Source organism: Perkinsus marinus (assembly GCF_000006405.1).
Source record: "Perkinsus marinus ATCC 50983 genomic scaffold scf_1104296976014, whole genome shotgun sequence".
In the NCBI taxonomy this organism is placed as follows: Eukaryota; Perkinsozoa; order Perkinsida; family Perkinsidae; genus Perkinsus; species Perkinsus marinus.
In genome coordinates this window covers 1-23,862 of record NW_003200561.1, presented here as the reverse complement: position 1 = coordinate 23,862, position 23,862 = coordinate 1, and the positions used below count along the sequence as shown (strand labels likewise).

Here is a 23,862-nt window from a genome sequence, read left to right as displayed (position 1 = left end):
AATATCATCACTTAAGCGCAAGTGGAGACCACGCATGTCCAGATACACTGAGAATTTCTTCTATTGGGAGGGTTCCCAAAGACTGTCAACATACAGGTTGGGTTCGGGACTTCCGAGCCATGATTTTTCTAGTATGTCCTGGCCACATGTTGCGGTCGTGGTATCGTTCTCAAGTGTGCGCCCCGCGATAACGAAAGCTCTCGCCGTGTTGGCCGGCATGGCCTCGATAGCTGTTCGACGGTATTCTCCTACCACTGTGATGGGAGATTCCTCCACACATAAGTTAGAGCTCACCTTCGCTGAAGGAAGGTCTCGGGGCGCACAATATCCCTTTCTCGCGATCCTTGCAAGGCTCAACGATAAACCCGGGATCCAGGATAACGTTCTGAACACCGTACAGGACAACCTGTGTTATTCGCGAGTAGTCAAGGCGAATCGAAATCGCACGACAGTCCCCGACGGCAGAGATCATGCCCAAAGAGACGTCACGCTCAGTTTCACTCACCCGTCCATCCGGTACATCTACACCTCCTGCCCCGATAACGAATACGGAGTTGTCCGCTGCAGTTGCGATTGCCCTGGAAGCTCTTCGCGCGCTTTCTACATCGCTAGCACTCTGTATATCGATGTATTCAGGTACTATCCGAAAAGGGAAGGTGGAGTCTGTATCAACCTAGCAGTGGACTCGATCATTATGATGAAACAGTATATCCTCTCCGCAGGAGATACCTTCAGCACCCATCGCTCTATCATGTCAACAGCTGCCACGCCGTAATAGTAGCTGTCGATTCCGGTTAACGGTGCAATAAATGTGATGTTGATCCTGGGTAGTCCCGGTCTCAGAGGTATCGCAATCACCACGTGTGCGAGGGAATACGCACAACATAGAGTATACAGTGGATTTACCATCACATACACAATGTCTGTAATACACTGTATGATACACTGCCTAGATGATACATCACTCTGATGATACATCACTCTAGGCAGTGTATGATACACTGCCTAGAGTGATGACTCGCATGACACTAACAAACGCAAGAGTTCTTCAACTCACCAACGTGCACCATACACGGCGTAATAATCGGAGTCCAGACTCCTCACGACGGAGGCGACTGCTCCGGTATAGGTCTAGATGTCGTAATTAACTTTCAATACTGAGAGAATATAGCAAAGTTAACAACTTTAGAAAACGAACTTCGCTTTCTTCTTCAGAATAATAATAGATGTTACTCTCATTACAACAAGAAGACCAAATGTGACACCCAAATAGAGACCAATGAGGTCAGGATCAATATTTTGTTGATCATTGATAACGTCAAAATCGTCACCGAATTCAATCAAATATGCGATATTTACACCGTATTTCAGAAAGCATACGTACTGCAACCAGCGAAGCCACACTGGTATGTTCTCGATCGGAGTGAAAATACCACCGAATAGGATCTGTGGCACTGTTAGTAGGGGTAGGACTTGAATAGCCTGAGCTGCTGAATTACAGGAGGCGCCGAGGACTTGGGCCAGAGACGAAGCGCACAGATTCACCAGCCATAAAGTGAGCACCCACAGAATAAAGTTGCCTTGGAGGTTCATCAACCAATAGGTTATTATCATCAAGAAGAGCGAGTCGGCGAACGACAGTGGGAGCTCAACCAAGGTCTTAGATGCAACATAGGGCACGGCGGAGTACATGTTCGACGCATACTCACGTAAGAAGATACCTCGCTGAGCCGGGTAGGCTAGGACGGCGGTCTGAGCAGATCCCATCATGGCCATAATGTTGAGAGCGACAATGGCACCGAAATAGCTCTGGAACACAGCAGCGTTGCCGAGCCAATAGTCTTGATCTCTGCTCTCACCAACGTCAAAAAAGATGAGGGCGAACGTCAGACCGAGAACCAGAAGTATCATATACCGCATAATAAGGACCACAGGGTTTCTCATTGTACCCTGTATCTCCCTATAGAGAAGCTCTCGGAATTGGACCATCATGCTGGCCCGACCAGGACCAGTCGTATCAATAGCGAGTTCCTTGTGCGTCTGTCGGATGCTGTTGATAGCAGGTACGATATTCTCCTCAGCATTCTTCTTGTACGCTGATACCAACTTTTGGATAGTTTCTTGCGGTTCCGTCTGCAGTACGAAGAGCACGAAGTCCGCAGGGTTGAAGTTGGACGGACACCGTAGGCCCCCATGCACGTCGAAGAATTCTGTGACTTTACTGGTCTTCCCATAGTAGACCATCTCCCCAGCGGATAAAATCATGACGTTATCGAAGAGCTGGTAGATCTCACTAGACGGCTGGTGAACAGTAATCATAACTGGAACGCCGGACTCGGCCAGCTCCTTGAGGACCGTAACAGTAGTGAAGGCAGCGTACGAGTCCAAACCCGAGAGAGGCTCATCGAGGAAGATCATGTCAGGCTTAGTGATCAACTCCACACCAACCGAGGTGCGCTTTCTCTCGCCACCAGAAATGCCCTTGATAAGCTCGTTGCCAACAAGAGTCTCCGAGCATGATGTGAGACGCAATGACTCAATAAGATCCTGAACAAGGCATTTAACCTAAAAATGGAGCGAGATGGACGGGGAAGAGAACACTAACAAGCTTTACCTCATCCTTGGTCATGTTCTGCTTAGCACCCAAGCGCAGCCGGGCGGAGAACTCGAGGATCTCCCGAGGGGTACTCGTCGCGATGAGCGAATCGTCTTGCATCACATAGGCAATGCGGCTACGGAACCTTACGGGCTCGTCGACTTGACCGGAGAAGGACACCGCTCCTTCGAAGGACTTCCCGTTGCCCTTGGCCCGTTGACGACCACCAAGGACGTTCATCAACGTAGATTTGCCCGACCCCGAGGGGCCTAACACTGCTGTGAGCTCCCCTGGCTTGAGCAGACCAGTGCAGTCTTTAAGGATAGTCTTGTCACCGATCTTGAACGTAAGATTGTTCCACTCCAGACTTGAGCCGGATTGCCTGAAAGTAGACACGAATCTACGAACACTCTTTGCCTGCCACCGGTTAGGAACTCGGTGGTAACCTACCCATGATGGGCTTCGGATATACACCGAAATGCAGAGGTGCTGTGCTCGAGGTCCTTAGCGCGGAATGGACCAGGGGCGACGGGCTCGGAGTCTGATGTTGTAGTGGTCATACTGGGAATCTAACACTAAGAAGACCAGGAGCAATACGATAGAAGACTAAGCCGCGCGACAAGACGGCAGTGGTGGCTCACGATGTTTGCATAGTGTAACAAGGAAGTTTGTCTAGTCACCAATAGGGCATCGGTATGAGACAAGTCACTTTCGGAAAGCTCTTTATCCATCGCTGTCCGTAATACCAACACACACTGTATCGGTCTATCAGGCATAATGGTACCAAGCGATGGCCCCTGTACGAAGTGTTGAAGAACCAAACCATTCGACGTTTCGAAACGAACCCCCAAAGCATCGTGTCTCCACTTCTGTACTAAACCACTTTTGTACTAAACGATGATAGGTGAGCGATTTATACCGGATCTGGACTTTTTCGCACGCAAACGATTAAGTTTTTTAGTGGGTAAAATATCCACTGTTGTACCAAATTCTGCACGTTTTTACTCACTTTATTTTTTCCGATAAAGAAATTTTTGACACCGGGTGAAACTTTACTTCCACTTCTGCACTAAATTTTTGGGATGCTTTTGCACGGGTTAAATTTTACGACTTGGGTTTTTTCACACGTCTTAAAACGACCTGCCTTCCGCTACTGTGAGTGAAGCCCTCACTGCGAGGAGAGCCGAGGACGTCCTGCGTCTAACGCAATTTAACAAGTCTCAACGTATAACCTCATTCCTTGTAGTCTACAAGTGTAGACTCCTAAATTATGTCGTAATTATTACAGACCGTTGTGCGCTCCAGCGCAGTGTACGGAGACTCATGAACCATTATACGGTTTCCCGGTGTTTGTACTTGACTGTATTACTCTGTTATTACTGTTATTTTTGTGCGCCGTGACACCGGTGGCGTCACGTATTTCTGCATGCGTGCTGAGGCCTTACTCGGGCACTTGCCCAGTGCTCTTAAAGGTTAGACTGAGGACAGGAGTGAGCTAAGCTTCTCATTCTTACTGGCCTAGGACTTAGGCTACAGCTTAAGTTAGTACACTGTGTTGAGGTTTACTAGCCGCTAGTGGTTATACTTCGTACGTTAAGTAACGTAGTCAAAGCTATGGTTTCGGAAATCATCAATAGATTAGGAATTATGTTCACTAGTAACTGTGGTTTTGATACATAGCGGCAAAAGTTCTGATAAGGGTGCAGAGTCTGCACTGCAGACATAGCTAGTTGGGTCACCCAACTTGGGTGATCAATGAACGCTTATCATCGTCGTCCGATATTAAGGAATTATCTGTGGAATATTTAATTGACAACTACACTCATAAAAAACTTTAAACTCAGGTATTGAATTTCCCTTCAGGTGAGAATAACATGCTAGCTGGCGCGGGAAAGATTTCCGGAAACCTGCTATTTTCTTTCCTAGTAATGCATGCAACCGAATGGTATCTCATACAGCTTCATCGAACACGGAAAGATGAAACCACTGGCGGTTAAAAAACCAGAGTTGAGTTTAGCGATAACAAAAACTCCGCATAAATTGCTCCCGTAACCCGAATTATTAAGTACACATTTTGAACCATACAGCTGGCGTAGGGCTTGTCCAAAAAAAACCCGAAGACATGACCGACATATTCATACTGTCCATGAAATACACCTGACCACCCACAACGGCAGATGCGGCATAGTGCCCACATGTCGGATCTAGAACGGGTTGGAGATAGAGCTCACGGCTTTCAGGATGCTATCAATGACCCGCGAGAAGCCGAAGTGAGTTGTTCCCACCAATACGCCTCGAGCAGCTGTAACCCCACCCTGCCGACAGAGCATAGCCATCCACATATCCACGATGTCATCAGGAATAGTACTTCCTTGAGTCAGGACCTCTGCTCAGTTTTCGACCTGACGGAGAGCTATTCGATCAACTATTTGCTATTTTTGTTCTAAGGCGAGCGCTATTTCATTTGGTTCAGAAGTGGTTTGAGAGTGGTACAAGCTCAATCAACTGGGTCAAATTTTCCACAAAAGGAACGATTTTAGCACAGAAGTGGTTCGCGGAGCGAAGCGCTTCCCGAAGGGAAGTTTTTAAAATAGGGGCGAGCGCTACTTGATTTGGTACAAAAGTGGATTAGTACAAAAGTGGCGTAATCCAAAGCATCTTGCGCAGACGAAAGTGCGCACGCCCCTGAACGCAACTTCATGGTCATGCGTTCTTGAGAGCTTCTGGAGCCTCGTACGTCTCGTCCGTACAAGAGGTGTATAACACATTCTACTCGTGGGATAGCAATGACTCGAATTACGGTTATGAACTTCGTTTGCCGGTATTTCCATTGATAGGAGCTCATATATGTGATTTAGTGACAGACTAGACTTGAACTCATCTCGGAGCTCACACAGGAAGGTTTCCTTGCGTGTGGAAATCGTCAGTATACTATTTCTCAGGGTAGTTTTTGTCCCCACATGCTGGTAGACAACCCCTTCTCTTCTGGCGAGGTGAAGCCCTTCAAAGGCCCCACAAGACTTCTCCTTGGCCCTGGGCCCCAGAACGCCCACCCCGAGGTCCACGCCGCTATGTCCCTCCCACAGGTGGGTCCTTCACTTTAGACCACCTCGTAAACTGTCGTGCTCAGGTCGGCCATATGGACGTCGATTTTCTGGTCATCGTCGAAGATCTCAAGAAGCTCCTCCGCTATGTGTGGCAGACCAAAAACACCTTCACCATCCCCGTGTCTGGTGAGTATACGATTCAGTGATTTCTATACGGCTTTCCTAAGGTACCGGGAGTGCCGCCTGGGAAGCCGCCATCGCTAACTTGACTGAGGTTGGTGACACCCACCTTATATGCGTCAACGGCTATTTCGGAGAGCGTGCTCTTGATATGCACAGTCGGTACGGTGCTAAGGTCGAGCACATTAGGAAGCCTTACGGCACAGTGTTTACCTTGGATGAGATCCGTGCTGGTCTCGAGGAGCATAAGCCCAAGCTCATGTGGATCTGTCATGCTGAGACCTCTACTGGGACCAAGCAGCCCATGGACGGTATCGGCGACCTGTGCAGGGAACACGACTGTCTTCTGCTGCTCGATACTGTGACGTCAATATGTGGGGTTCCAGTCTATCTCGACGAATGGATGGTTGATGCCGCCTATGCTGGTACCCAGAAGTGCATGGGATGCCCCCCTGGCGTGGCCCCTCTCACTTTCGGCGATCGAGCTCTGACCAAACTCGCTGCCAGAACCACTCCGGTAGAAGCAAGTTCACATGTCTAATTGTATTGGTCATTCTTTTCGCAGGTGCCCAATTGGTATTTGGATATGACCATGATAAGGAAGTACATTCAGAGTTCTGGCGGTGCCCCGCGCGTCTATCATCATACTGCACCCATCTCGATGATCTACGCTATGAGGGCCGCTCTCCAACTAGTAGCTGAGGAAGGTCTCGAGAACGTGTGGGCCCGTCACCAGTCAAACGCCGACTATCTCGTAGATGAGCTGAAGAAGTTGGACCTAGAAGTGCTCGTTACTGATGATGACATTCGTTTGCCGAGTCTGACTACGGTCCGCATTCCTCAAGGCGTTGACGGCAAAGCTGTCGTCGTCTATATGAGGGAAAAGTTCAACATCGAAATCGGACTTGCTTTGGGAGAGCTGGCAGGGAAGGTGTGGAGGATTGGTCTCATGGGTTACAACTCCCGTAGGGAAATTGCTAAAACCGGTGTGGCCGCGCTTGCAGAGGCCCTACAGGCACAAGGTTTTCAGAAGGGAAAGTTGTAGTCGTAGCCGACGAATTTTTATGACATGCCCCTGGTTTTTTTTCAAGACGAAATAACAGCATTTGAGTTGCTCTTAACACAAGTAATTCCAATTTTGGAAAGGAAACATTTTGTATCATCTCAATGCTAGTCCAGTGAAAGCAAACTTCGAACGGTGAGTATAATACAGCAGAGGCTTAGATATGCCTTTCCAATTGTATGCGGTTCATTTGGAGCCGCCAGTTTATAGTACACGGCAGTGAAACGAATGGCTAAGTTGACGATCACAGTCGGGCTAATAGAGCCTTGACGGTCTCGTAGGTTCCCCAACAGGTCGCAGTAGCCGGTATGGCGAGGCAGAATCTCGGTACCATGCCCTGATGTTAGCTTGTATGGTAGAAACAGTATTATAATTATTACTCTGAAGAATCCTCTGAAGCCCTCCTCTTTCCATATTAGTTTAGCTGCAGACGACACTGATCCGTACCGGGGGGCGGTCTAAGATGCAGCAACGATGAATTACAATGAGAAAAGGATAGTTGTACTACCTGGGCTGCCCTCATCGGAGGGGCCATGCTCGCTTTGATGTTATTGAGGTCGATACCTCTAGCCTTGAGCTTGGCCATGGTGGCCTCTGGGATCTGTATGGGATGATGGACCACGTTGCCCGTTACCAATGAGTACCTCAGAAGGGTCCACGAGGAGTTCCCCGGTGGCTGAGACGATTCCACGAGCCTGTAAGGCAGCTGCCTTCCGAGGACAAATCTGATACAAAAATGCTTTCCAAAGCGTAGGTAGTATCGGAGTATCACCTGAGGCCGCATTTTGGTCTGGTCCTTTCGACACAAACAGTCCTGAGTCTGGAGACGGGTCTTAATAACATCCAAGGGCTGGGTAGTCAATGATGCTATACCACCTGATGCGGTAGTCGTCATCGACAACAACTATGCATAAGACGACGAAATGAAATGCCGCGCGTCCTGTTGAACCCGAACTCAGTGTGCGCCCTTGTAAACCATTTTTGACAAAAGTTGCCATTCTATGAAACTGAATGGCAACTTGAGTGATGAGTCATTCCCCGGTCTATTCTTCCTAAACTAACCCCTCCCATTATGACCAGCTATTCCCGCGGCTATAAAGTAGGCCGGCAGATGATTCTTATCGCCCTCTCCTATTCCCCATACACGTTTGATAGCCTCATTCACAGCTACCTAGGAAGGCCCTCGATCCAGGGAGACATAGGGTGGTATGCTTACAGTCACTGCTCCTTGTGGGGCGTTCATTAGTGCCGTTATAGGCAAGGACCGGAAAAGTGACACAGCGCCTTCTGTACGTACCTACCCGTGCCATTTGATAAAGGAGTGGTATGTAAGAAAATAAAATTATTAATGTATATTCCACCCGAGCACTACCATGCTCTTGACACAGTGGAAGGTTCCTCGATAACACCCAAGTTGCAACCGTTGCTTCACGACGTCCATCGGCGTTAGTATACTGAACAATGAGCTATATAGTATAGGCATAACATAGAGTGTACCTATCGTGGGCGAACTGGGCTAGTGCACCACATAGCAGTGACTTGGGCACGCGATACGCACAGTGCTCGTTTTGAACACCCATTCTGAAAAGGCAACTTCCATTATAACTCCGCTTGCAGCGATCTACTACACGTTCTTTAATTTCTCATATACGGAAAACAAAGCGATATGAGCCGGGACACAGCCAGTAGCTATCGCTCCCCAGCCCCGAACGAAGCCTTTAAGACCGTACTCAGACCGTACCGCCTCTAAAACGGCTGATAATCGTACGCTGCCACCAGCACCAGAATAGGCTTGCATTCGGGTCTGACATAAGATGCCTCAGAACACACTATACTATGTAGTGGTAGCATACCTTTATAGTGTCTAAAGGGAACGTGGCCACGTGTTCAGCAATACCAGCACATGAACCAGCAATGGCGTGGTGAATGAAGGGTATGTCCCCTTTCCAATCCTCCCACTCTAGAGCCTCTTCAAAGCTTGACGAGCCGCCAGCCTCGCTACTTGAGGAGGAAGATTCGGAAGAAGTCATTTGGCACTCAACACTGACTGCTGTCTATTATCTACCTACTACTCACTCAAGATTCTTCTCCATGTCGCGCGCCACGAAATTACCAAAATTTAGCGCGCGCCCAGCAGCACACTTTGCTGTCTTGGTCGACCACCATCAGCATCATTTAACTTTCGTGGTTGTCAGGCCGGTTTTGTATACCGATTCGGATTTTCAATTATCTTATCGGATCTCAGTAGAAACGAAGAGGCTTCGTTCTCACCTAGGGGAATTTATTCTACGAAGAAACTTTCATTTCGAATCTCCATCGTGAAACTCCACTCAAACGATTTTGCAGTGGCCTTGACCAATGCCCAGCTTCTACGTCGTTTCCATAAGCGTCACTATTTTATTAGCTCTCGGTGCTGGAGGTGCCCAACGACACCACACTGAGAAGGTACTCTTCCATTGAAACCTGCCTAGTAGTTTACCCCCCTCTCAGAGCCGCACTAAGAGTCATCATCACGGCTCTGGTGTTTTCCTGGGGCCTTCGACATCACAGCATCATCATCATCGTCACCATCACAGATTGAATAGCGATGAAAGCATCGTTGGCAGGGTAGGAGGAGACCAAACTAAAGTGGGTTTATAATGGGTTGGGAGGCAAGTTCATCTCGAGTCTTCAGTCACCTCATATGATGCTTCGGCGAAGGGCAACGACTACTGAGGGCGGCGTTATGGGGTTGAACTTGCCCAGGTAGTAGTGCAAGGGAGAGTCAAAAAGCACGGAGATGCTGACATGCCCCTCATTGATAGTAGAGGGTTATCACAACTGTAGATTCGTTATGTGATGTCAGCTCGACTATGGGTCGGCCTGGTCTAGCTCCCATAGACCTACCCGTCCAAAGTGGTGGTCTACTACCAATAGGGTTCGCCCCTCCTACTAAATGGCGGATGAGGCCTACATCCACAAAGTACTCAATAAGCTTCTATCACCAACAGAACTCCTACTGCTTTAGGTTGACTATTTTCTATCTTCTCTATACCCTCACGATTACCTGCGTCCTCAGCTTGATCATGTGCATAGCCTATGTGAAGATCCCATATATAGTTGACATACAGAGGGAAAGGAAGATCAACAGCCGCACTTTACCAGTGGACTCTAGATTCGTATTCTCCGACAAAATAAAGGTGACACGCGGTGGCCCAGCTAAGTCGGTGAGCGTGATCACTTGTCAATCCCGAAGAGGTATTTCCGTATTGTGATGATCAATCACTCAAGCTTCGATTCTATCGAATCATCAGCGTCTTCCTGTTTTTGATATATCAGCATGAGCTATGCGCATGCCTCGTTGTTCAGACAGCTGCATCTCTGTTGCGTGCTATATCAGTTTTTAAATGGAGGGATGATGGGTACTGATAGCATGGGTATAAGGCGTGTATAAATCGTTCATAATGTGAACGAACGAAATGTAGAGTTCTTATGTAATTTACAAAAGATGTCATCATTCAGGACACCTCTGTCGAGGATCGGTTCGATTTTATTCATGTCATCGCCCTCTTCACCCACAGAACATCTTATTCATAGTACATCAGACTTCCCAGGGGCAACTACCGAGGATGGCACTCCTCCTTCTTCTGTCGAATTGAGTCAAGCGAAGACCACTTCTACTAAGCCTGCAGTGCCGCTGAGGAGTAGTCGTAGGGCTACAGTGTTTGCGGCTAACATGTTCGCACCGGGTAATGGTGTTGGATACGATGGAGTACGGGACGATGGACCGGTTAGGCACAGGGATATCATTCGATCACAGTCTGGCTGTTGACAAGAGGGAATATCTTGCATTGGAGCTATCAGCATCTGGCAGTTTGGAACCTCAAAAGGTAGTACAGGTGGCACCAATGCTCCTTGTGGTGGGGTATATATAGGAAAGACTAACGATGTCAGTGAAGGCGCTCGGCCTATGGTGCTAGTTGAATTTCGGCACGCTCTGGCGATGTATTGGGGGCATTACACTATTGCTGGGCATCCTTTGTGTCGGAGTACTTTGCATGAATGCGGGATGCGATCGTTCGTCATGTACGCCAGCCGCAGACGCAATCTCAATACAGTATTGACATTACTATATCAGCTATACAGCGCTGAAGGGGTTACTACTGGCTTTCTCTCGGGACGAAATCATATAGATGAGCTTTTAGTAGAGTTGTCTCGTAGAATGTCCTGACTGGTGGAATGTTGAGCAACGATCAGGTCCTAGTATTGGAGAATATATGTAAGGAACTGAAGCAGAGAGCTATGGTTGTTGGGGATACCAAAAGGAAGATGGATCTTATACGCAGGGCCACCACAGTAAGAATAATACCAACCATTCTGGCTGCTAGATGCCGTCTCTCCAGGTTCTGTCGTCTACAGCATCATCAACCACTGCGTCCCCTTCGGCCACACCATTGCCGACCGTTGGTCCTCAACAGGGAGCATTCAAAGGCTTGGCTTCAGCTATGATGAGTAATTGTTCTCATAGAAGTGAATGGATGATATAACTCGTTGGGCTTCAGATACCAACCATATACTTGGCCGACTGGCGTCTGTGCTACGGTTCTACCTATTCGACTGGAACCTAGGCGTTCGACTGTGCGCTCTCAGAGCACAGCGATATACAATGAGACCAGTTTCGGCAGGCATCGTCTTGTCCGTGGTGAGCGGGATCTAACACGCCACATTATCGCATTTGCTATTCTGCGATGGGACAGAGCTTCTGCAATAGTAAAGGTACTTCATCATTCTAGATACTCAAGCCTCTGCGTGTAATGGAGTTAGTCTGCGTCCGACTTGAGGTCAGCAATGACCGCTGTGAACGGGCAGCAGCTATGAAGTTCATTAGGAGATGGATCAGCTTGGCTCTAATAGATGGTCAGGAGGTACGTTCTGCATCTCGTGGCGCGTGAAACTGACATCTCTATCACTTGTGCAGATCCCTGTCTGCGCCGTGCGTTCCATGGTGGCTATTGCCAACAGCGGAGCCACGGACGTTGGATTGAGAAGGTGAGGCAACAGTCTTGGAGTTGTAGCATACTGTAGTGTTTCAGCCTATGTCTTTCCACTCTGACCACGATTCTGCTAAAGGACCCGAAAAATGCCATCAAAAATGGTGCCTTAGGGGTGAGTTCGTTGTATCTTATATGTCCACCACATTATTGGTCTTATTAGTCTCTATTCAATTACGGCTGTCTCGACCCGGTCCTGTCGACGATCCATATGGAGCCTATAGTCTGGACTGTGGTCCATGTACTCCAAGATGGCAACCTTAGAGAATACTCTAGGAGGCAGATTGCTGTTGACCTCACACAGGTCTTCACTATATTCACCGGTTATCGAGGTAGGCCCATGATGATGATGATGCGGCGATCATCACTGCCATTTGGCCAATGGGGCCGCTATGCCAGTGAAATATACTGTTTAGAGGGCCACTATGCCAGCGAAGTATACTGTTTAGAAATCGATTTGGCGAATGGGGCCGCTATGCCAGCGCAATATACTGTCTAAAAATTAACTTGGCGTATGGGGCCGCTATGCCAGTGAAATATACTGTCTAAAAATCAATTTGGCGAATGGGACCGCTATGCCAGCGAAATACACTGTTTAAAAACAATTTGGCTAATGGGGTCGCTCTCTCGGAGGAATATACTATTCAGGAATCCTTTTTCGCAAATGGGGCCGCTATGCCAGCGAAATATACAGTTTGAAAATATTTCCCCTAAATGGGGCCGCTATGCCAGCGGTTACCGAAGCCACTATCAAGCCATGGAATCTTATCTCTCCGGTTCTCCTGCTTTTTGAAGTCAACAATTCAACCGATTCTCCCTCGTCATTTCCCCATCGGTGGAGAGTATGGAAATTATCTTCACACCATCTGGGAGTAGTAGTTCTCGTCGATATCGATATCATCATTCTCATTGCGTCCACGCGGATAAGAACCTCAGTTCTATGGTGACGGAGGATAACTATACCTATGAGAACATCAGTTTCACAGGGCAATTTCGACTCGTGGAACTGTTTTTTGCATACACTTCTGCCCGGCAGAATCTGCCGTTAAGTCCGTTAAGGAAATGTTTTTCAATTATGATAATCCTTGTTATATCCAGACATCTCACCGAGAAGTCCATCATCACTGTTCTTTATTGTAGAGGAAGTGGGCTCCACCCAAGGAGAGCGCTCTAAAGGCTCAAGACAAGCAGCTTTGGACGAGATACATGCCATACGGTGTCGATGTGCACGTAGATGTATATCCACTCTATTGTGTACGCCCAGCCATCCTAGCGTCAGTTGTTGGATATTGCTCCACAGGTACCATACCTGGTCTCCTTCTCCTAGCAGAGAATCCTGAGGGATTGGCTTCCCTCATCAAACTATTGAAGAAGCTTAATGACATGTAGGCCTCCGGCACTCTGAAGTTATGGTGCTTGCTCGACCACCGTGTCCATCTCTCTCCTGAGAATTTCACAGCAGCAGACCTGATAGGCGTCATGGCCAATGGTCGTGTCCAGAGCTGCTGTTGCTGCTGTTTCACGTTTGTCTCGCTAGTTTGTTATCAAATTGTCCATCGATCCATGTTCTGTTCAGGACAATAGTGAAGGAGCTCCTGACACTGTTCCAGGACGTCCTGGGCTGGTGGTGCGTACCCCAGTTCGACCGTTCATCGGCAATCTATAGTAGGCCTCCATAAAGATCCGAGCTGCCCTAGCATTACCGTTGACCATTCCTTCTTATTCAGCGGATAGCGGCGACTTGCCGCGTAGACCTGATTCGATGGGAGGTGGAAGCGAGGACACTCAGGCTATGCTGGTCCACCGCGGACTCTTCAGCTGGGATCATCCACGGTGACTGAGAATACCACACCTTCATCACATCGTCAGCTTTCTCAGGTCGAGAACCCGCGGAAATAGTGCCTTGAATCTGGCAGCTCGAGGGAGATCGTATACCGGCATAAATGAGGAGTCCAAGGCAGTAAGTCCAACTGCTTCTACGGAGTCCCATTGCACTCGAGACAACCACGTATGAGAGTTTATCGACGGGAGTTAGTGATACCTTTCATGAAACCCAGATCGGACACTCCTTTGTCACTAGCCCACGAGCCTCTCTCTAGGTATTGGTCTGCCGTAAAGAGCCTCCCATGGACATGACCCGAGTATTCGGTGAGGCCTTCAACCTTCATATCCTCACCATCTACTGTCGTCATCAAGGTTCGTTACTATTGAGGATGCTCCTCACGTTTGGTCTGTCGTCTGCCGTCTCTTATTTGGCTACTATGGCCGACCCCATGAATGAACCTGTGGCCCATCAGGCCACTAGTCTAGTCGATACAGTAAGCGTAACCACTACTGCTTTCAAGGCTTGCATATGAACTACTCGTCCCCGCTCATCTATGATACTCGTCCAGATACTACGATGCGTCACGATCCTCTTGCCTTCGGCTTCTTTTCCCGATATCCACCATATGACATCGATTGTGACCAGAGCGGCCAACTTCGACCATGGTAGAAGACTTCTGTTTTCTCGTATAGCATCACTTCCTTCAGATAAGACTTCCGTCCAACTCCGTTCAAGATGCCTATCGATCCTTACTTGGCTTGAGACCGACACCTACCTCACTTGGACTAGCTATCGAAGCCTCGGCTATCCAGGGGTCTACTGGTGCCTCCCATCGAGGGTAAATGTGCAACAGGCTCCCCAGGGAGGCCCAGCCCGATCCTTTCAGGTACCAGAGTTGTCCGACAACGATGCCAGTATGAGCTGTTACGAGTACGGTGTGAACTCGGTCGGGTGTCTATCGTGGCCTGGTATGTTGAGGATAGTCCAGCAGCCCCAGTTCGTGCCCAATGCCACCGCCTATCCTCTCGGGGTAGGGCAATGAGTCGTGGTGACTGATTAGATCCGCTCTTATAGGTCATCGCTGGCAGTAGCGGTGATAGAATAGACTGGAGCAATAAAGAGCACGTCATGAGGGTGAGTGAGTGAGCTCAGCTGTCTTCTACACCGGGTGGTCGTGTATGTCCTAAATGATATTGCTCTATGTTCGAAGCCCTTCCTTGCAATAAGCTATAACCCGACTCAGGTTCTGATGGACTCAAAAGTGTTGAGTACGAGAGACTACAGTCTCTGGCACTGGCCAACTATCCATCGGGTTGTGGCCCACGGCTGCATCGACCATGGTGGCTATCACTCAGTAGCCTTTCAATGCATGTTCGAGACTGATTTCTTGAAGAGACTCCTCCGCTTCTTCTCACCTAGTAAGGGCCCCCTCGGTGTAATTCCGGCAGACTTCGCTTTCCTCAGTCAAACACCATCAATATCGTCACCATCGGCGCACTAGAAGCTCATGGAGTGCATTCACGACAAGGACTTTGGCCGACCTTGTGGAACTAGACAACGAGAGTGCGACCAGCAGCATGAACGAGGGGCCAGCCAGTCAGGGTCCCGCGGCTAATCCTGTCTTTGGCTCACAGCCCTGGAACGGCCAGTGCCTTGCTCTGGCGAGATTGGCGAATACACTGTTGGCGCTGGTGGTATCACATAAAGAGGCTCGAGAGAAATATCTAGGGTGAGTTCATTTCAGTGACATTATGCATGGGGTGTCTATTCAGAGTGCCGGGGGAAACGGCGGACACCCCTACTGTCGTTGTGGTCGATGGTCAACAGCGGAGTCAGCAACATCATCATCACCAGTCTCACACCTTCACGGCTGACCTGGCTAAAATGCTCAGCGAATCGATCACAGGGGCGGAGCGTGACATTCGATCTGATAGGAAGCTCTCAAGCTGGATGGACATCACTGGTCGACGGGCTCGGGAGAGAGGATTGAGTGGCCTCTCTGAGGAAACGTACGTTATCCGTTTTAATAGAGCACATCGAATACATCTCTGTATAGAGAGAATGACTACTCTGTGAGTTTAGGAGTATCCAAGCTTCTCGTCAGATCTCGTTCGTCCCCTCAACCAGAACCCTACACCACTGCCAACGTCTTCACCAGCCTCAGTTCGAAGTCGGCAGCGGCGGCGGCGTCCATCACCCCTGATGGGACCAGCGGCGCTCAGTCGGCCACCTCCTCACCTGGTGGTGCTCGCATTGAGAGAGTTGGCAGCTGGGGCCAACCTGTTGCCGATGGTCCTCCCCTGGTGAGAGCAGACCCAGCGGTTCAGAGTGGGCTCAAGTGGGCGGCCAAGGATGCGGCTGACAGTAGGCTCGCACTGACCTCCCTCTGTTGGGCCATTGGTTTTCCATACAGGCCTGACCCGACCTGCCGACGAGGGCGGTATTGTAGAGCAGTTCAGACGGCTGAGTCGAGAGTATGGGGCTATGATCGGGGTAAGACCAGGCCGCTCCCCGCAGCAGACTGTCGGCTTCATACAGGTCCTATCCTCCACTAGAGAAGGTGTGGCCCTTCTTCAGAAGTACGACATATACCGTCTCATCTACCGTATGGTGCTGATATCATCATTGGACCCATTCACAGCATCAGTGCTATCCTGCCTCTCCTTGGGGGTAGCCCGACGTAACCGTAAGTGTCCCTATTGAGGTCCCACTGAGTGAGATGTGTGATTGTAGGTAAGGCTATGGAAGCAGCCATGACCAACGGCTCGGCTTACCTACAGTGTTTCGTTGTATCATTACTCACCAGTCTTACTCACATTGACACTACTAGAAGCTTCGAGAGCGACGCCACTGCGCTTACCAATAGCGATGTACAGTATATCGTGGGTAAGAAATATACTTTTACGGACTAAATCACTCCAACGATTATAACTACTAATCATCTGCAGATCCAGAGGGCGGCACGTCTCGTTGCAGTAAGAGAATGGCGAGCCCCTACGACAACACAGTCTGGTGGGACGATGACATGCCCAACAACAACAGCACCGCCGGTGCGGCTGTCGGTGCACGAAAGGCTACAGCGTTCCCCAGTAGAATGTCTGGCATGGAATTCGGAAAGTGGCATCCAGTCGGAATGCCCAGTAACACTCGAGTCGACTGTACGTACGGAGATGATGGATGTATTTCTTAGGTCAGCCTCGAAGGAAAGTGGCTCCTAGCTTCGACTGCCGTCGGGATATACCTGGTAGCCTGGGCTTGATTAACGGCGTTTCACTCGAACTATATCCTCTCAATGACTACTGAGCTCATGAGTACATTCAGTGTGTATCCAATGTACCTGTCCATATGGAGGATGCCTCAGTGATGGGTTCAGGCTCTGAGGACGCCCTACACAACAGGACACGGGCTGTTACAGTAGACTCTGGTGGTGAGGATGGTGAGCCCATGCCCTCTACAGTGTCCCGCATAAATCCTGGGGAGGTGGATTTCATGCGATGGGTTACTAGCGTAAGCCTCTGTCTGCCTCTACTATTCAACTTCGCTGCAGATCCTTGTTAAGCATCTAGAATTGGACATCGCTGGTTCACAGGCCATGGCCCAAACAGCACTGGCGTCGATGGGATACGTAGCCCTGTGAGTGCCTCAGTATGCTGTTAGCTTTCTCATGCTTCTTGCAGCTACTACAACACCGATCATGTCGTGCTCGATGAGATGGTCAAGTACGGTGGATCCCTCAGCGACCTGGACTGCCCCGTCCGGCTCTGCCTCCTTTCAAACGAGGAGATGTGCGAGAAGCATATCCTCGATGGTTGGCTCGAAACTGAGTGGCAGCGGTGGGTTGATGAAGAGATGAAACGCTACGTAGGTCGATGATGATGACACCATCGACGAGGAGGAGTCTGTATGTGATCAGGTAGACGTCCTCGACCTTCTCTGGACAGAGCGTGTCAAGCACGCCATTGTGGGTTTCTATGGTGAAGCTCTAGAGGACAAGGACCGGGCTGAGAAGTTGGGTAAGCTCAGTAGAACGCTCGTAACAGCAGCATCATCATCACGATAGGTATCGCCGGCAGCAAGAGTGACGAGTTCCCTCCACCATCACAGCCACAACGTCGCGATCCAGCCTTCGTGCTACCCAATCCTTCTTATCTCAAGCCCACAGTCAATTACAAATATCAGAGCCTCCAGTACCTAATACCTGTTCCTGCTGGTGGTACTCATCCATTGTATTTTCAGATACCCCTGGCTGCTCCGACTGCCGTGGTACATTTCGGTCAAGTTCAACAACGAGTCGTTCTCTGTCGGTGGGTTGGTATCAAGAAGGATATCAGTGAAGATACTCAAGCAGCTGAAGGCCTATTCAGTCCTGGTATCTCTCTACTCATCCTACATCACCAACAATCTCTTCCTCGTCCTCAGTCCCATAATATCCTAGAGGCGGGACCTCTGGCTCATCTCGTAGTGGCCGCACCGGTACCACTGGAAGTTGACGAAGACTCCCAGAAAACGAACTTCCAGGTTGCCCTTTGTATTGGCTCACAGTAGGCTCTCTTGCTAGCCTTCTACTTAGGCTTATTTTGCAAGGTATTGTTCTGTATATGGCGGTGGGTTAGTGTCGGACCCCGAATGGTGTACTATCCCCATCGCGGATATGCGAAGGGACGCTCTTGCTATCGATGGGGAGGAGGAAGCCATTTGTGGAAAATACCATCGATGGTGCCTCGTTGTTATCTTTCATACCGAAACAATCGGAACTCATCTCAGGCAATGTCCCAAGAGTGGGGTTATCGTCACTTTCATCCTGGGTGACGACGGCAAGATTCGCGTCCGGTCAGTGAGTTTCCCTATCCGTTTCGAGCCCAGCAGCTCCACGCCAATATCCATCATCCCTCCTCTGCACATTTGCCGGTCAGTCCATACCGCACCTTCGTCACATCTTGACCCGGAACCCTTCAGGCCCTTAGCGAGCACCACGGTTGGGATCAAGTGGCTGAGACAGAACAAGTTACCGGTAAGTGGTTTCTCCTTGGGGCTTTGATTATAATTTCTCTGCTAGTGGCTCGTCGACGCCCGTGAATATCTTGAACGATGTTTCGCTGGTGATCCCGGATATTCCGACGGAGAGAGTCAGACACAATGCCGAGTGTACATGTGGACGGTAAGCGTACTTCAATACATTAATCATCATATGCTCTCCAGTTTGCCAACATTGGTGCTGGTGGCGAACTAGGTGTGGAGCTCCTGCTAGACATAGGGGCTTTGGAGACTCTTGTTAAGATGGCTACTCACTGTAAACATTTATGTCTTCGAGGTAGGATCGTTCTATGCTCGTCATTTGTACACGATTGTCAGGTTCGGCCATTTACGCACTCTCATTGCTGTGTTCGGTGCCTAGTGCTCAGCAGCCTCTGTTGAGTCTGGGATGGGACCCAGTGGTCCATGGACCGATAGATATAGACAAGTTCCTCCAGCAGGTGGACAAGGAGGATGAGAAGCCTGTTGATGAGGAAATGTAACCTCCATGCCGTTTCCTCGTGCTTTCATGAGATAACGTTCCATTCGATGTATCATACTATGTGCTGTGAAATTGGAGTGCTTACGCTTCATGGTCAGTGCTTGTACTCTTTGTTATGCCAACACTGTTTGTTAGTCTGTGAAACTACTACTAGGGTCTTCAGGTCTTCCACGGAGGAGTATAGCGACCTTTCGAGCTCATCAGCGTCTTCCTCGACAGACTTGTCAGTCGTGGAAGTTGAAGGTGAACCTTGAATGCTCGACGCTGAACTTATTTTGACTTCAGATCCTAATCGTGGTACCTCACCGTTGTTCCAATCTCTTGATGGCGAGGATGAGCTGCAGACTCGTAGGTTCATCATCAGTCCATGGTTGACAAGTCGGGTGCTTCAGGGGTGTCCCCGCGTTCCATGCGCCGTGCAGGATCGGAGAACATGCTCAATCACTATCAGAATCCCTATGTGGATTACGATGCTGATGCTCCCGAGACGATGTCAGCATCATCGGAAGATGACGCCGAGGCTGCTTCCCTTGAGAGACTGCTTGCTGCCAACCCGTTCTCGGCCCTGTCACCATCAGTATACAGTGAGTACCTTTCATTCGTCACATATAAGTCTAATATCTTTATCCTGTTAGATGGCAAAGGCAACGACGATTTGAGTTACGCTGCCAGAAAGACTGGTCAAGATAATGCAGACCAAAACAGCAGCAGTAGCAGCAGTAGCTCGGATTCTGATCTCGCTAAAATGGAACGTAACGTTAATGTCTCTGGTTTGTCTAAAGGAGACTCCCTCACAGGCGAAGATTCATCGCAAGTCGGCCCTCTACCTTCATTCAAAAAGCAGGCTACTCGTCGCAGGAGAATGACGGCCATACCTCGTCGGGCCTTCTATAAAGAATATACGCCTGAACATGCAGAGGTATGCTTAAGAGTCCTCGGAGAATTCGAGTTACAGCATCTCGATAACCAGCTCGATCTCTTTCAGGTTTTACGACATTTAACAGCCCTTTGCAATACAGTGGCTTATAAAGAGTCCCACAAGTTTCTCATTCGAAAGAAACACAGCGAACCGCATCTTTTTCAATCAGTTGGTTTGTGGCTGCGTATTCATAAGCGTATGTTGAAACTACATTTCCCTCTAGCGACACGAAGGGTTATCGACAACTTGTTCGACTATGTGTTTTTAGACTTCGACGCGTTGGATTATCTCGATAATCTCAGATAGGAATGCAGTTTCCGCTCAGCAGCAGTTCGTGTTCAGTTTGATATGGGGATAAATTCAAGCATGCGAGAGAAATATCATCACAAAAATAATTCATTTTCCTTCAAGTGCGGAATCCAATGTCGTATTTGGAGAGAGTGACGCACTGTTAACAAAACACCAGAATCGTATCCAATAAAGCATAAAGTGTAATATGCTGCACAAATGACAGTCAACAACTTCGGTAAGCACGCAATCATCGGACCGAAGAGGCGAGGCCTGCCCTCTTTGGTGGCAGCTCGAAAGATACGAGAACAGCCATGCCAAGAGATGGTAGGACATATGGTATTCGAACGATCGAGATCGAGGAACTTAAGAAACAGAATAATAAGAAAGTTGGCAACAATAATGGAAACACGATCCGCAAGAATGATAATGTTCAGCTGACAATAGTAAATGCATGGGAGTATCCCATGCGATGGCACTAGTAGTACTCAACGTCTACACACAGAAGCTTAACACGCCTATGTTGTATTGAACGCAGCACTGGGCTAAACTTCTGAGGAGGTAGTCGACGACTCACTACTCGCTGCAGCAGCATCTGAAGTCGCTTTTCGTTCCAAGTCGAGGAGGTGTTGGCTATCGTTATAACACACATGAGTTACTTTATGTGGCCACCAATTCCATCGTCCAAGGATAGCCATCAAAGCAGGTGTCATAAATGGTCTCACAACGAACGTATCCAGGAGGACGGCAACAACCAGCAAGAAGCCTGCTTGATTGAGCATGGGGCTTGAAGTGAGCACTAGACCAAGGAAAGCCACTGCCATGATGATACCAGCCATGGAAATGACCGATCCAGTCTTCCACACACCAATCTCTATTGAGGCCTTATCACCATACCCAAGATGACGGGACTCAGTTATTCGACCGAGGAGAAAAATCTCGTAGTCAAGACTCAAACCGAGCACCACAGCGAAACAGATGGGCACCACGACCCAGGAGAGACCTTGTGAAACTTCCGATGATAAAGTGGCGCAGTTAAGACCGTTGAACCAACCCAGCTGGAAAACGCCTATCGTAAACCCGAAAGAGAAGACCAAGGTGATGTATATAGTAACCACTGATCTCAGCGGAATAAGGATGGATTGATAGAGGAAACCAACAACAACGATACAGATGCCCAGAATGATACCCAGTGTGATAACAAAGCTGCCCATAACAGCACGATTAGAGTCGTATGTTTCACAGCTGACACCATTTTCTATTATTTCAATCACATCGCCATATTGAGAATTATATTTGTCAACTAAAGCTCGTAAATTGTATACGAACTTCTCAGATGCTGTGGAAGTTGGTGCTTGGTCGGCGACTAGCGTCGCAGTGACAGCAGTACCGGCAGGATTCATGGTAGCCTCCAAGCCCTCTTGAAAATAGCTGCATATATCAAGCTTACACAGAGGGCTATTGGCGAGCTTCGCCATTGAATAAGGCACCCTCATAGTTGGCACACTGTCAATCTTGACGAGCATAATACTGGCGAGAGCTGATGTATTCTGACCCACGAGTAGTGTGTCAACTAACTCTTCTTGAAAGCTTTGAGCGGCATGCCAATAATCAGGGCTGTCGAAAATGACACCTTGTTTGGAACCCAGCATAATAGTATAGGGAGCCCACAAGCCAGGTGAGAACGACTCTTGAATACGTTCAAGAGTCTCAGCTGTGGACATACCCCGAGGTTGCAGTAGTGTCATATCCGGAGAAGTCTCCATTTCCGTTACGAATATGGTGAATGGAACACCGAGTCCTATTACTATGGCAACTGCCAGTAGAGTTGAATACCACTTTGTCGTGAACTTAGCCCAATGGAACCAGCAAGGAATCTTACAGCGGGGGATTCTCGAGGAACAACTTTTGAAAATCCTGGATATCCCGAAACAACCGAATGTAGAAAAGAAAGAAGGAAAGGACAGCATGAGTGTGGGAATTACTGTCAAGTTTACTGTGACTGCTAGTATCACTGCAATCATCAGACCGGCTCCAAGTGAGCGAAATTGGACAATTGGGATGAAGAGTAGACCAATAAAACAGAGCGTTAATGTTGAACCAGATCCCATAATAACATGGCCACTGTGGCGAACGCTGAGCCCAAGAGCCTCGAAGGACGTGCGACCATGTAACTGCATTTCCTCCCGATAGCGAGTGAGGATAAAAAGGGAATAATCAAAGGACAATGCAACAATGAGGAAGGCGGTAACAGCAGGAGCCGCTGAGGTAACCTTCATCCAGTATCGAGCTATTAGGTAGAGGATACCACCAGTGTAGCTAGCAGTGACCACTATAGACACCAAGGGGATGAATATCATACGCCACGAACGAAGAACCAATGCTAGCAGTACAAAACTGACCGGAATAACAATAGCATCGGAATGAATGACTTCTTGCTCTGTCATAGTCTTAGCCTCAATGTCGTTAGTGTAAGTACCAGTGAAACCAACATAAATGACATCTGACCCGAAGTGCTCATACAAATTCTGCACCATTTTTTCTTCCAATTGCCTCACTTCACCGGAGAGGCTACTAGCAAACCAAACCTCCATCATACTCGCGCTGTGATTCGCCGATATCAACACTTCGGCTTTGAGCAAATCGCCATTTTGCTTGTAAGCGTAATAGCTTGTTAGAAGGTACTCCGGAGGTTGCCATGCATCATACACATATCGAGTGACGTTGTAAAGGAGATAGTCCTCAGTCAAAGAACTACCATCAAGCCGTTGAATAAGCATCGTCTCCTCCGCAGTGTAATGCATAGGCGGCTTCGTCGGCTGTAGTGTTGGTGTTGGTGATGGAGTTGGTGATGGCGTGGTATGAGATGGGACAGGTGCATACCAATCGTTGTAGGCTTCGCTATTCTTATACGACCGTGTGTTGGCAGGGACGGCAAAGTCATCATCAGTCACCTCGAATACATCTATCAAACCAAAGACCCCTGCGACCACCAGACCAATGACAATTGGTATGGTAATCCACCGCAGCTTGAAGAGCCAGTTGAGATAAGTATAGACGAAACCAGAAGAACACTTGCCGTCAGTTGAAGAGGTAGTAGTATTAGAGGAATCGGACTCGGATCGACGATCAGCATCAAGGTTCGATTTGCCTCCCCTGCCGAAGTAGAAAGTAGTAAATCTTTTGTACAGTTGCCAACCTTTGGAGGAACTCTGATCGGCCATCCAAGTAACAACGATAAGGAAGGCTAAGAGGAAAACAGCCGTCGTGTGGTGCTGTCAACACAAGAATAAACTGGCTAGTCTCGTGAACAGGAAACAAACAAGTTGGTATAGAAACAATCTGTAAAGTAATACGTAGGGGTTTAACGTTGTTATCGATGAATACCCCAACCGACGA

General features: G+C 48.7%; 7 protein-coding genes across 7 annotated transcripts in view; 3 read left to right on the top strand and 4 right to left on the bottom strand.

Annotated features, from left to right (window-relative positions):
• Nucleotides 1-36, bottom strand: part of Pmar_PMAR007460 (hypothetical protein) — a gene marked incomplete at both ends in the record, with an annotated part of 174 nt that extends 138 nt beyond the window's left edge. Inside the window, one exon of the mRNA XM_002764848.1 lies at nt 1-36. This exon is cut by the window's left edge and continues 4 nt beyond it. Within this exon, the coding sequence (XP_002764894.1) occupies nt 1-36 (36 nt within the window).
• Nucleotides 37-1,185: 1,149 nt separating this feature from the next.
• Nucleotides 1,186-3,156, bottom strand: Pmar_PMAR007459 (ATP-binding cassette transporter, putative; the record flags this gene model as incomplete). The annotated part of the gene is made up of 3 exons (XM_002764847.1): nt 1,186-2,565; nt 2,615-2,978; nt 3,047-3,156. 3 exons carry the CDS (start codon nt 3,154-3,156, stop codon nt 1,186-1,188), a joined length of 1,854 nt encoding a protein of 617 aa, XP_002764893.1.
• Nucleotides 3,157-5,556: 2,400 nt separating this feature from the next.
• Nucleotides 5,557-6,885, top strand: Pmar_PMAR007458 (conserved hypothetical protein; the record flags this gene model as incomplete). The annotated part of the gene is made up of 4 exons (XM_002764846.1): nt 5,557-5,682; nt 5,727-5,829; nt 5,871-6,340; nt 6,389-6,885. The coding sequence occupies 4 exons, from the start codon at nt 5,557-5,559 to the stop codon at nt 6,866-6,868; spliced, it is 1,179 nt and encodes a 392-aa protein (XP_002764892.1). The 3' UTR covers nt 6,869-6,885.
• A 105-nt stretch (nt 6,886-6,990) lies between these two features.
• Pmar_PMAR007457 (conserved hypothetical protein) lies at nt 6,991-8,935 on the bottom strand. Its single transcript, XM_002764845.1, has 11 exons — nt 8,740-8,935; nt 8,515-8,690; nt 8,384-8,467; nt 8,259-8,340; nt 8,103-8,183; nt 7,964-8,057; nt 7,659-7,762; nt 7,531-7,611; nt 7,395-7,487; nt 7,267-7,344; nt 6,991-7,223 (listed from the first exon to the last, which is right to left on the bottom strand). Exons 1-11 carry the CDS (start codon nt 8,914-8,916, stop codon nt 7,131-7,133), a joined length of 1,143 nt encoding a protein of 380 aa, XP_002764891.1. The 5' UTR covers nt 8,917-8,935; the 3' UTR covers nt 6,991-7,130.
• A 2,744-nt stretch (nt 8,936-11,679) lies between these two features.
• Nucleotides 11,680-14,887, top strand: Pmar_PMAR007456 (hypothetical protein; the record flags this gene model as incomplete). Its single annotated transcript, XM_002764844.1, has 13 exons — nt 11,680-11,790; nt 11,844-11,914; nt 11,959-12,031; nt 12,080-12,248; nt 13,217-13,301; nt 13,493-13,581; nt 13,644-13,749; nt 13,795-13,876; nt 14,016-14,234; nt 14,310-14,406; nt 14,449-14,579; nt 14,628-14,771; nt 14,816-14,887. The coding sequence occupies 13 exons, from the start codon at nt 11,680-11,682 to the stop codon at nt 14,885-14,887; spliced, it is 1,449 nt and encodes a 482-aa protein (XP_002764890.1).
• Nucleotides 14,888-15,110: 223 nt separating this feature from the next.
• On the top strand, nt 15,111-20,481 carry Pmar_PMAR007455 (hypothetical protein; the record flags this gene model as incomplete). The annotated part of the gene is made up of 28 exons (XM_002764843.1): nt 15,111-15,159; nt 15,206-15,470; nt 15,514-15,750; nt 15,846-16,105; nt 16,155-16,234; nt 16,280-16,427; nt 16,475-16,627; nt 16,690-16,881; nt 16,932-16,985; nt 17,115-17,248; nt 17,289-17,374; nt 17,419-17,602; nt 17,655-17,754; nt 17,802-17,928; nt 17,978-18,110; nt 18,161-18,282; nt 18,326-18,457; nt 18,506-18,649; nt 18,698-18,752; nt 18,798-18,899; nt 18,941-19,052; nt 19,094-19,253; nt 19,420-19,499; nt 19,542-19,604; nt 19,649-19,840; nt 19,892-20,008; nt 20,054-20,175; nt 20,242-20,481. The coding sequence occupies 28 exons, from the start codon at nt 15,111-15,113 to the stop codon at nt 20,479-20,481; spliced, it is 3,843 nt and encodes a 1,280-aa protein (XP_002764889.1).
• Nucleotides 20,482-20,683: 202 nt separating this feature from the next.
• Nucleotides 20,684-23,687, bottom strand: Pmar_PMAR007454 (conserved hypothetical protein; the record flags this gene model as incomplete). The annotated part of the gene is made up of 1 exon (XM_002764842.1): nt 20,684-23,687. The coding sequence occupies one exon, from the start codon at nt 23,685-23,687 to the stop codon at nt 21,009-21,011; it is 2,679 nt and encodes an 892-aa protein (XP_002764888.1). The 3' UTR covers nt 20,684-21,008.
• Between the last annotated feature and the right edge of the window lie 175 nt (nt 23,688-23,862).

Excerpts from the sequence above, each read along its gene's own strand:
- Pmar_PMAR007457 (XM_002764845.1), bottom strand. The coding sequence starts at position 8,916 with ATGACTTCTTCCGAATCTTCCTCCTCAAGTAGCGAGGCTGGCGGCTCG. Across the intron at positions 7,763-7,963 it reads TATAGCCGCGGGAATAGCTG|GTGGTATAGCATCATTGACT; the intron begins GTCATAATGGGA and ends CTACCGCATCAG. Across the intron at positions 7,345-7,394 it reads CTCCGATGAGGGCAGCCCAG|ACCGCCCCCCGGTACGGATC; the intron begins GTAGTACAACTA and ends GCTGCATCTTAG.